The sequence below is a fragment of the Mustela putorius genome, unplaced genomic scaffold (genome assembly GCF_011764305.1).
Source record: "Mustela putorius furo isolate JIRA1106 unplaced genomic scaffold, ASM1176430v1.1 tig00000224_pilon_pilon_pilon, whole genome shotgun sequence".
Classification (NCBI taxonomy): domain Eukaryota; kingdom Metazoa; phylum Chordata; class Mammalia; order Carnivora; family Mustelidae; genus Mustela; species Mustela putorius.
This window is the reverse complement of record NW_025421321.1, coordinates 8,251,856-8,264,689: the sequence shown is the minus strand read 5'-3', so window position 1 is coordinate 8,264,689 and position 12,834 is coordinate 8,251,856. Positions and strand designations below refer to the sequence as shown.

The 12,834-nt window shown below is 36.8% G+C and overlaps 1 protein-coding gene across 1 annotated transcript in view; it reads left to right on the top strand.

Annotated features, from left to right (window-relative positions):
• Positions 1–12,596, top strand: part of SLC9A2 (solute carrier family 9 member A2) — a 97,228-nt gene extending 84,632 nt beyond the window's left edge. The window contains exons 9-12 of the mRNA XM_004764383.3: positions 5,463–5,559; positions 7,856–7,987; positions 9,216–9,306; positions 10,847–12,596. Coding sequence (XP_004764440.1) covers positions 5,463–5,559; positions 7,856–7,987; positions 9,216–9,306; positions 10,847–11,217 — 691 coding nt within the window. The 3' untranslated portion in view covers positions 11,218–12,596. The remainder of the gene's footprint in view (positions 1–5,462; positions 5,560–7,855; positions 7,988–9,215; positions 9,307–10,846) is intronic.
• Positions 12,597–12,834: the final 238 nt, after the last annotated feature.

Here is a 12,834-nt window from a genome sequence, read left to right as displayed (position 1 = left end):
CAATAGAAAGTTTGTGTAATTATTTTCATAAAATGTAAACTTTATAGGAAAATATTGCTAGGCATAAAGAGATTCATTTCATAACAATAAAAGGCTCAATTCTAAAAGTAGATAGAAAAGTCTAAATTAGCATACAAATAATAACATAACCTCAAAATATATAAAACCAAACTCAGCAGAGCCATAAGTAGAAATACACAAACTCATAATCATAGTGGATAATTGTATAGCTCTTCTCCTAGAAACTGACAGTACAAGCAGACAAACTTTCAGTAAAGATATAGAAGATTTCAACCACATAATAAACAACCAAATCTTTAAAAGTTTCACACATGATATGTTCCCTTACCAGAAAGGAATCAAAAACAAAATAAAATCTAAAACAGTCTAAAAAGTCAAATATACCTTTACTTAGAAGTTAAATGAAAACTAAATCAAATAAATTATGATGTAAATCAGAAAATATTTTGAAAAGTATGACATATGAAAACATGTGTAAAACATTGTTTAAAGGGAGATTTTTTTTAACATTTAATGAAAAAAAATTTTTTTAACACTTAATGTCAAAAAAAAAAAGTCAGGCTGAAAATCAATAATCCATTCTAGAAACTTAGGAAAAGGAACGATAAATTAAACCCATAAAAGCCAGAAAATCTGAATAGTACTCAAGTATTAAGTTAATAAATCTATAATTGAAATTGTTTCCACAAAGTAACCCCTAAGGCCATATGGCTTTATTTGTAAATTCTACCAAACATTTAAGGAGGAGATAAAACAAATCTTGCACAGACTTCTTCAGAAAGTAAGGAAAGATGGAAATCTTCCCAAATTGCCTTATGGGACTAGCACAATTTTGATCTTAAGCCTGATAAAGACACTTATACAGAAATAAAATTATAGACTTTATATTTCTGTAAAAATTCCAAACATAATATTAGCAAACCCAATCTAGAGATCTGTAAAAATATATATATCAGAATAATTTTGACTTAGTCCAGGAATATAATGGTGGCTTAAAAGTAAAAAATCAATCAGTTGTTTGTCACTTTTACAGAATAAGAGAAGAGAAATCAAGGGTCATTATTTATCTTTAATCAAGGCAGAAAAATTATATAATAAAATTCAATATCTATTCTTGTTTTTAAAAAAAGTATTTTATTTTTTTATTTATGAGAGAGAGTGCATGTGCAAGCAGGGGGAGGAGCAGAGGGAGCGGGACAAGCCGACTCTGCACTGAGCTCAGAGCCTGACCCAGGGCTCTATCTCACAACACTGAGATCATGCCTTGAGCCAAGATCAAATTGGACACTTAACCAGCTGAGCCAGCCAGGTGCCCCTCTATTCCTGATTAAAAAAAAAAAAAAAAAAAAAATATATATATATATATATATATATATATATATATATATATGCACACACATAAATAGACTAGAATAGAAGAAATCCTTTCTCAAGCTGATAAGGTTATTCATGAATTATCTGTGGCGAATAGTATTTTTAATGTTGAAATGTTGAAGCGTTTACCTTAAGATTGGAACATAGTGGCATATCATTATGATTTCTATGAATATTGTACCACTGCTAAGCAAAAAAAAAAAATGAAGATTAAAGATAGGAAAAGAAGGCTGTCATTATTCCCAAATACCTTGATTGTTTTCAAAGAAAATCCAAAAGAATCTATGGATAAATAATTAGACATAATAAATTAATTTATCCAGGTTTCTTAATACATGGTAAAAAAAAAAAATCGGTGGTAGTTTTCCTAAGTATCAACAAATAGAAAGTGGCATTTAAAAAAATGCTTGAGGAGCACCTGGGTGGTTCAGTAGGTTAAGCCTCTGCCTTCAGCTCAGGTCATGATCTCAGGGTCCTAGGATCGAGCCCCACATCGGGCTCTCTCTGCTGAACGAGGAGCCTGTTTCCCCCCCTCTCTCTGCCTGCCTCTCTGCCTACTTGTGATCTCTCTCTGTCAAATAAATAAAATATTTTAAAAGAAAAATAAAAATTTAAAAATATTTGATTCAGAATCATATCATGAAACATATATATCAATATCAAACATCAAAACGTAATTTAGCAAATATGTGTGAAGCCTCTCTACAGAAAGTCCAAAACAGATAAAGACTATATGAATAAAAAGAAAGACTCAATATTATAAGATTTTCAATTCTTCTCAAATTGATGTATGGATTCAAAGCAATTTCATTGAAAATTGCAATGTGTCATTAGACAGTCTGGTCCTAAAATTTCTGTGGAAATGTAAAGGGCCCAAATTAACCAAGACAAAATTGTCTTCAAAGCTGAAGAACAAATTTGGAGGATTTATACTATTAGGTAGCAAGACTTTCTATAAAGCTCCTGTGACTGAGACAATGGGATACTGAACAAAGATAAAATGACAAATAGACCAGTGGAACAAAGTATGAGTTTGGAAGAGACCCACACATATATGGATAATTATTAATGTCAAAGTTTATAGCACAAATCTGTAGGGAAAAGATGGCCTTAAAATAATGGCCCTGGGTCAGTTAATGATCCATATGGAGATTAAGTGGAATTGAACACAACTTCACATTATATTAAGCCAAGGAGTATCATAGGTATGCATGGGAGTGGGGAAACAATAAAGCTTTTATTATATGAGAGAGTTATATTATATTATATATATATTATGTATTTTATCTCATATATAATATATATTATATATCCCAAATATAATTTATAAATATACATTATATATTTCATATATATATTATATATCTCATATATAAAATTTCATATATATTATATATCTCCTATATAAAATGTATTATATTATATATCTCATATATAAAATTATATGAGAGAATATCCTGTTACTGTTGTGATAGGAAAATATTTCATTAAAGGAATGAGAAGGCAAACCATAAAATAGAAGAAGATACTTGCCTCACAGAAAACTGAGAAAGGTCTAAAAAAAAAAAAAAGATAGTCCCATGGGAAAATGGACACGAGACTTGTTCAGGCAGTTTACAAAATAGGATATCCAAATGGCCAATAATCATATGTGTTCCAAAATATGTATATGAGAATACTCATAAAGCATTATTTCTCGTAGCCAAAATTCAGAAATAGGGCAAATACCCCTCAATGGAAAAATGGATAGATTGTTATAGGGTCATGTAAGGGGATATCATAAATGAATAAAATGAACAAAGCACAGCTACATGGGATAACACAGAGGAATCTCTAACACGATGCTAAACAAAAGAAGCTGAATTTAAATGATCACCTACTCTAAAAAATAAATATATACCTACATAGATAAATCAATAAAGAAATGAGACAACCTATTGTAGTAGTAGGTACTCTCCATTTATCTAGGTAAGACTCCATTTATATAGAGTTCAAATTCAGGTACAACTATTCTGTCAGCTCGTTAGGATGGTGGTTGTTTTATCAAAGAGCAGGGAAGTAGAGATGGTTGGGGGGGCAGAATATGATGTGGTTTCTGGGGTTTTAGTTCATGTTCTGTGCTTTCACTTTGGTTGCGTTTATACAAGTACATTCACTTTGTGATAGTTCATTGAGCCTACATGTAAGATTCATGTACTTTTCTCTTTCGAATTATATTCCAGTAAAATATATTTTAAGTATAAACAAGGGAGGTTGTTGTGCACTTATTGCTAGAGTTATACAAACATTTGTTGGGTAAAACCAGAATATTAGATCTCGAAAACTTGGTTATCTCTTGACCTTCTAGTCCTTCTAAAATTCTGTGAATTAACTTAGCTGATCAAAAAACCCTATTAGAAACCTGGACAGCTGTCCAAACAACAATGCCTCCATCTAAGAAGATGCGTCCTAAAAACTCATCCGTGCAATTGAGGTTGAGGCAAAAAAGAATCATTTATAGTTAGGCAAGTCTGTTCTGCTGAAGCCTTAGATTTCTGTGTTCATTCCTTTGTGTTTCTCCATTACTCTTTGGTAATTAATATTATACTTGGTAATTAATATTATAGGTAATTAATATTATACTTGTTTTTCAGTAACAAGTTTGCTTTAAAACAAAAAGTAAGAGAACTGTGCTCTTCAATTGGTATGTCCCTAGCCCATCTTCCTTAAGACCTGCATTAATGTATATTAACCTTCTCAGCTTTAATTTTTCCTATCTATGTATTTTATTGTACTATATATTTTTGTAGGCCCCCTCAAAGCCTTTTTGAAGCAGTTAGAATAGAACTGTATAAATACAGTTGTTTCTCACTGTTGGCAGTAGTTATGTTCTGTAAAATTGCCATGAATGAGGATTTGCGAATACCAAACACTTGCTCCTAGGAGAAATGCAGGTTTAGCTCCTTATGAGCCTCTGGCCCTGAAGACATTTTCTCAACCAGCTGATACATAACTTGTTTTATGTATATTTTCATTAAAGACATACCCTGATACATATATATATACACACACATATATATATAGTGTATATATATACTATATATGTATACATATATACATATACATAGTGTGTGTGTGTGTATATATATATACACACACTATATATATATGTATATATATATATATATATATATAGTTTCATTAACACTCCACTTATGGCCAAAAGCACCACAGCTCATGCTTGAACAAAACTCATCTGACATGACTTTTCTCTGGAAGGCACATTACAGCTTTCTTGTGCTCGGGAATGTTCGACGGCACTTCAGACCTACACTTCAGGGCCATTTTAAGCAGTGAAGTCACCAAACAAAGCACAACAGTGTGAAAAATGTGTCATGAAATAGACCATGGAAAGAACATTTGTTTACAGTACAGGAGCTGAAACAAGAAGGCAGAACATCACCATGTTCAGCCTGTTCATCTAGGAAGCTGTGTGTTGTGGAACTCAAATTTTCCCCCACTTTGTTATGAGTACTGGCACTGTGTTTATAAATAAATTTTAGCAAGTAGGTGACTTTGACTTTGCAAATATGAAATCCTTGAATAATGATGATTGAATGTATATACCTACCTTTTTATAAATGGTGTCTTCACAGATATTTTTAATGAAGTGTTTAAAAGAGTAGGCCTTAATAGCAAAATGTAGGTAATTAAGTTTCTGTTGGAACAAAACCCAATTGTGTATTACCATCTTAAGGAGTATTAAAAATAATAAAATGATTGCATTATAAGCTACTACAGTTTTTCTTCCTTAAAAAATACTTGTGCGGAAAAAAATAATTGCGTGAACAGACTGAAAACTTGGGCATGATTAAACTCAATTTGAATAATTTTGACACTGAAAAGTTTTAGAGTTTGGAATTATTTTAAAATATTCAATACTCCTTAAGTATATTCTTTAGCTAAGATTCCTAATCTTAAATTATATTCTTCTTAAACGATACCGATACCATATCTCCAAAAAGGAAAATTTAGGATTCCAATGTTTGTTGCATGGTAAATGATATTCTTTTTCTAACTTTTCACAGTGATTGTCGTGAAGAAAAAATAAGGAAGCTCACACCTGGTGAAATGGATGAAATTCGAGAAATATTATCCAGAAATCTCTATCAAATCCGTCAGCGAGTAAGAATAATCTATTATATATATGTGTGTGATTTAAAGATTTTATTTATTTATTTAACAGAGAGAGAGATCACAATTAGGCAGAGAGGCAGGCAGAGAGAGAGGGGAGGCAGGCTCCCTACTGAGCAGAGAGCCCGATGTGGGACTCGATCCCAGGACCCTGAGATCATTACCTGAGCCAAAGGCAAAGGCTTAACTCATTGACCCAGCCAGGCACCCAGGAATAATTTATTTAGAAAAATATCTCCTTGCCTTTGGCTAAAAATATGCTTCCTATTATTGTCTGCTACTCAGTTGTAGCGGAGATTGCCCAACAATGACGCCAACCGTTTTGCATGTCCCACACCAGGCATTTTCTCTTCTCTGAGAGTCCTAGCCTGTTAAGGGACCACTCCCTCTCAGACACTATGGGGAAAAGGAGAAGAATCTGCCAGGAGTTCTGCTTCTATGGATTTGAAGATAAAAGCATCTGAGTTAACTAATTGTGGCTCTCTTTTAATTTTTTTTTAATGAAATAGCTTTATAACTTACAGAAAGCTTACAGCTTAAAGAAAACTTGTTAAAATGTATTTAATCTTTCTTGCTTTTCATTAAGTGCTATAGTTTCTTCCTTTAATGTATCTCCCAAGTGACTTCTTTCATTGCTGTTCCATTGTTTTCTTTTTTATAAAGATTTTATTTATTTATTTGAGAGACAGAGAGAGAGATAAAGGGAGAGCACAAGCTTGGGGCAGAGGAAGAGGGAGAGACAGACTCCCTCCCTGAGCAGGGAATCCTATGAGGGCCTCGATCCCAGGACCCCGAGATCATGGCCTAAGCCAAAGGCAGCTGCTTAACTGACTGAGCTACCCAGGTGCCCCTGCTGCTCTGTTACTAACACTTCATTCTACCAATTGGCTAATAATAGAGCTAACATTTCGAGAATACATACAGTTGGCCATCCCCCATTGCAACATGTATTAACTCAATCCTCCAAAGGTGTTACTCTTATTTCCATTTTATAGATGAATAAATTAAGATACAGTTTTGGGGAAAGGTGTCACACAGTCCACATAGTCTGTCAGGAGACTTCCTCACTCATGTTGGGGTCATTTCTGTACTCTCTTGCTGGTCTCCCCAAAGACTGTCCTCATTCCATCACTCATTACTCTTGCTCTGCCTTTTTCCCCATAGCATGTTTAATGGCAGCATTCTCCTACTTAAAATGAAACAAACAACAGTTATGGCTTATAGGCTAAACTCTTATTTCAGAATTTGGGATCTCTGATTCCGAGTTCTGCTGTGGCCAACCTTACATCTCCCTCCCGTCCCCCAAATACCCAAGTTCTGTCTTCCTTCCTTGGCCTGTTCCTCTCTTCTCCGTCTCCACTTGGAACAGCCACGGGTTCCTGTCAGCTGCTCCATATCCTGCAAGTTTTCAGGTTTCCTCAAAACCTCCATATTATTCCCAGCCCTTTCAATGGGATAGCACTTGGAGCTCATCCCATGCCACACAGTTTTAGCATTTCAGGATTTATATTATTATGTTAGCCTTTGATGTCCAACTAGCGAACACATTTCTCAAGGCAGGTTTTAAGCCTTATTTTCTGTCCCTTTCACGGTTTCTTCAAGATTTAATATAGTTCAGGACACAGGGATATTTCCAAGAAATACATATTTATTCTACCAGAAATTGAACTTGATGCCTAATTGCAATTCATTTTAGGAGACTTATAAAACTAAAAATGCATGCCATGCACAGCTCTGGTCTAGAAATTTTACTGCTCTAAATACCAGCACATGGTTATTCCTAATTCTAGCAGCAGCTTTTTCAGTTTGACAACTTGGTTGAAAAGAAGGGTTCGGAAGTTAATCAAAAGGACATGGCACCACCAAGTGGCCCAAAGTGGTTTGTCTTTATACCAGTAATTCCTATTCAATAGAGAATGTATAAAAATGAATTGTGTTCTTTCCCCAGCTGTTAATGATGGCTACATAGATACAAAGTAGTTCAAGGTAGACAGAAGTACTTGATGAATTCCATCATTCTTCTGATTTATGAAGATCACACTTTTCAGTGAAAAATAGCTCACAAACTTTTATTAGAGGACAAGAGCTTTCAAATTTTGAACAAATGTTAACTTTTTTTTCCCCATGTGTGTTAACTCTTGTGCTTTTTATTTATTTATTTTTCTGCTCTGCACATTCATTAAGTGCCTCACTCAGGTGCAAAGTCAAAGCAACCTAGTAACGTTTTGGAATCTCTGGGGTAGCAATCTGTTTTTCTTGTAAAATGTCTCCTGTGTTTTCATTTCAGACTTTGTCCTATAACAGACACAATCTGACGGCTGACACAAGTGAGCGACAGGCCAAGGAGATTCTAATCCGACGGAGGCACAGTTTGCGAGAAAGTATCAGGAAAGACAACAGCTTGAACCAGGAGCGCAGGGTAACTGTTGTTTGTTACCATTTGTCTGGGATGAGGAAGGCTTCCAAGAGTAGAACCAACCAACTGCTGTTCTGGAGGTCCTACTGACAGATTGGCCTGCTGAGGGTTGATTCATGGGAATTCTGGGATGGAGTTAATTGTGTGAAGTTTTTCTAGATGTTTCTAGAACACCTATTGTGTTCCAGGCACTGTTGTAGGCACTTGTGGGTGAATGAAACAGACAAGGCTACCTTTGCGTGGGCCCAGCAATGGAATGTGTTATCTGTTAGCTTAGTGGCAGTGAGTGCTTAAGGAGGAAGAAGGGGAGGACAGGAAAGGGTCAGTCAAATTACAAATTTAAGCAGCATGGCTGGACCAAGCTACATTTAGAAAGTCCTATTTGATCTCCTCAGGGAGAGGTTGCAAGCCGCTTGTGCTGAAACTGCAGAATCACAGCAGCTAGGGGTGCAAGTGTCCACCTTTTCATTTGGCCCAGGGCACTGTCAACAAATAAGGAAAATCATTTTTAAATGACATTGTGATTGATTGATTTCACAAAGCAGACACTGCATCTTAGCATTTTTTTTAAATTTGAGTATAATTGATACACAGTGTTGCATTAGTTTTAGGATCACATCTCATTTTTAATAATATTCACTATTGGGTCATCAGAGACCAAAATGGTAATATGTGAACAAGAAGATTATCTTTTTTTTTTTATGTGAAAATGTGGAAGCACTGATTAAGTTAAAGAAAGAGAGATTGTGGCATTGGAATTGTCAGCTAATCAGCTCTGGTAATACTTTTCATTCTATCATTTTCAAGACTTACTAAAGTAATTAAAATTTAAATATGCTATATTTTTCATATATTTTCTTTCCATATATGTAGGTTCTACTTTTTTTTTTAGTAATACTCTTATAAATAAGTGTGTCTGAGCTTCTCTTTAAGAAGACTTGATGGTTTTCCTTATTATTTCATTATTCTTATTTCTATGGTCCCACTTTACTTTCATTTTCATTAATACTGATTTCTATTTTATTTTTAGAAGAGAGTTAGTTGTTTGAAGTGAAATAATTATTACTTGGAACTTTATTCACCATCCCCACAGCCCCTCACAAACTGATTTTGGAATAGAGAAGTACAAATTTAATTTTTAACATCAGGGTTTGATATAAGATTTTGAATTTCTGGTACACAATAAATGGCAACTATAGAGTCTAAGTAAGATTTTCCATGTTTTCCACAGGCTTCCACTTCAACCTCTCGATACTTATCCTTACCAAAAAATACAAAGCTTCCAGAAAAGCTGCAAAAGAAAAAGAATATTTCTAATGCAGGTAATGAATTTAGTTGGAGCAGAATGAGTAAATTTATTAACTAATGTTCATAAAATAGAGAATCTCCTCATCCTTTTTCTTCATGAAGGACAATGAGCTTAATGATTTGCAAGTCTAAAATAATAATATGGTGACTTATTATTAGCATCATGAGCTTTTTGGATGGAGCTTCTGTACACATTATAAATAACTGAGTCCATTATTTACGATAATGTACCATAATGATTCTATTGGATATAGCAAAAGCAAGTGCTGTCACCTGTAATCAGTGAACAGGTAAACAGAAATAACTTATAAATTTGTAAATTTGCAAAGGTATATTTAAATTTTTACAATTTTCATAAAGGGAGCCATAAATTTTACTTCTGCCCCAAATCGTTAAAGCTTTGACATATAAAGTCTAAATATCTCTTTATTTTTTATTTATTTATTTTTTAAAGATTTTATTTATTTATTTGAGAGAGAGACAGTGAGAGAGAGCATGAGTGAGGAGAAGGTCAGAGAGAGAAGCAGACTCCCCGTGGAGCTGGGAGCCCGATGCGGGACTCAATCTTGGGACTCTGGGATCATGACCTGAGCCGAAGGCAGTTGTCCAACCAACTGAGCCACCCAGGCATCCCTAAATATCTCTTTATTTAATGATAATCTTTATGTAGACGCCAAGCCATTTTCTGTGAACCCCAGAAGCAGTATATTAGGATAGCATGTTATTAAAATGTAGGATAAGGGTAACCCCCTTTTATTTTTGGTTGTTTATTTAATTAACCAAGAAGAGGAAAGTCTAATGTCTAACCTGGTGGTGACAGGTGAGATGAGAAATGAGAAGGGAGGCCAGGCAGCACTCACCCACCAAAACACTCTTTCGTCCGGAGAATCTCAGCTCCCATCTACTGTCCTCCCCACAGTTCTCTAGGACCTGAATTTTGACAACCAGCTAATTCTGATCACGTGTCTTCCCCCTGTTTGGAAAGTGTGCATTGGTATTTCGGCCCTTTTATGAAAACATAAAGGAGAGAAAGAAGGTTGTCTCTGAGATTCCAGATCAAGAGACGAATTTTCAGAATAGCAGCTAATTGCTGGTCTGCTTTGTGTGCCAGACATGGAGCAGAGCCCTCCTGGGTTGTTCTGATGGGGCAGGTGGCAGCACAGCGGCTGTCACCCGAGAGTCTCACTTTGAGAGCCAGCTCCACTGCTTACTAATCTCCTGAACTCCAGTTACTTGCCCTGGCAAATGGGTGATTATGAGGATTGAATAGGTAAATGCATTTAAAAGAGCTTATCATGACAGTTGCCTGGCACACATTAAGCCCTTCAGTGTGGGTGTGCACATTCAACATGAATGCCCACAGAGACTGTGTGTTATGCCCAGGTCTGTGGGCTAGAGGTAGTGAGCCCTCTGATCCACCACCCCCCCCCCCACCCAGCCCCCAGGGCCTGAGGGCACAGCAGGTGCTGGACCCGCTCATGCATTGCTGAGTCACTTCCAATCCCTTCTCTCTGACACACTTGTCTACGTTGTCCTTCTTCTGTTCTGCGGTAGGCGGTAACAGCAGTGACTCGGACACAGATGTTGGGACCACCGTCCTCAATCTGCAGCCCCGAGCAAGGCGCTTCTTGCCAGAACAGTTCTCAAAGAAAGGCCCCCAGCCCTATAAGATGGAATGGAAGAACGAGGTAGACGTTGATTCCGGACAGGGGCAGCCTTGTGCCCCCCCAACTCCACACAGCAAAGAGGGGGGCACCCAGACCCCAGGCATGCTACGGCAGCCCCTTCTCTCCAAAGGCCAGTTTGGCCCCGTGAAGGAAGACAGTGGGACTGAAGGCGTCCTACCCAAGCCACCACCCAGGCTGGTCCGAAGGGCATCAGAACCTGGCAACCGGAAAGCCCGATTTGGAAGTGAGAAGCCTTAATGGAAATGGCCAAAGCAGAACTGGGATGACTGACCCGGTGCAGCTAGGGTTCGTTACTCTGAAACCTGACACAACAGTGGGATCCATTTAATACCCTCCATGCATCTAAATACTTTCATTGGGTAGTAGAGTCACACCATTGACTGACGGGATGAATGCTTAACCCAAGAAGAGGAAAATCAAAGAAAAAAAGCCCCATAAAATGCCTTTTATGACTTCTCACTAGCACTTATATTCTTCGCAAGCCTAAAGAAAAAAATTGTGTGCCTTTATTGAACTTGAATGACAGAACTTGAAGTTTTTAACACACCCATGTTGGTGAAAATTTTAATATATACATATATGCCTCAGATTTTATTTATGAAAACCTATGTATATCTGTAATCAGTTTGTAAGCGAAGGGCGTTAAAAATACTCTACACCTTTCCAAGGCGTAAAGGGCAGCTCCGGGAGGACGGTGGACCATCTGCTCAAAGCCAAGGTGTTTTTTCCCATCCTGAGCTGATGAGCAGTGGTAAAGGAAGAGCACAGCATGGAGAAGGGATGCCTGGTGAACTCAGACTGGGGAGGCAGTCAGAATGTTTGGGCAGATGAGAAGGCCTGGCTCCCAGAATGCAGATGTCCGTGAAACAATGAGTCAGCTGGATTTAATTTGTTCCTCATGCTACCAGATGTTTGAGGGTGACCTAGAGATTCCATCTCTTGTGTGTGTTTGAATGGTGCAAAGAGAAAGGCTGTGTGCATGACACGGTGTATGACAGACTTGGTGGCAGCTTTGGATGAAGTTCCAGTGTGGGTCTTATGGTGTACGTGGGGAGACAAGGCAGCCGCTTACAACTTGTTGGCAGGTTTTACATTGTGCAATACTGGGAGGAGGATGCAGGAGATTCCCTTTCATGCCCATCTATGACTACCTGCTATAGAATTTTTCTGTAGAACATTCTAGAACTTTGAAAACAGATCAGAGGCTCCAAGCAGTTTATAGAGACAGTATTCCAACATTTAACAAATTGGTGAGCGTTCAGATTTTGAAATTTATTCAGAAAGCACTTTGGAGAATATAGGAGTTGTATTTTTTTCTTTTTTGCACTACTCTATAATTTATCTTTTTGCCCCTCAATAAAGTAGTGACTCAAATTCTTTATATAAAAATGGATGCTACTCATCTGAGTACTTTTTAAAAGTACAGCAGAAAGACAAGAAGTGGAATATAATCATTAAAGATTAATATTTGAATTTCCATCTTAAACTGTAGATTTTATTGGCCTTTTTTTCCTCCCCGAAAAAAATCCTCTTTAAAACTGAACTGGAGGGATGCCTGGGTGGCTCAGTCATTAAGCATTCGCCTTCAGCTCATGTCATGATCCCAGGGTCCTGGAATCGAGCCCCACATCAGGCTCCCTGCTTGGCAGGAAGCCTGCTTCTTCCTCTTCCTCTACCCCTGCTTCTGTTTCCTCTCTCGCTGTCTCTCTCTCTCTCTGTCAAATAAATTTAATCTTAAAAACAAAAACAAAAACTGGACTGGAACAAGACTCTAAATGTCTGGGTTTAAATACAAGTGAGGCCATGCATACAGTCCCCTGGTTGTGCATTGGAGATGCAACCAAGGATACAAAC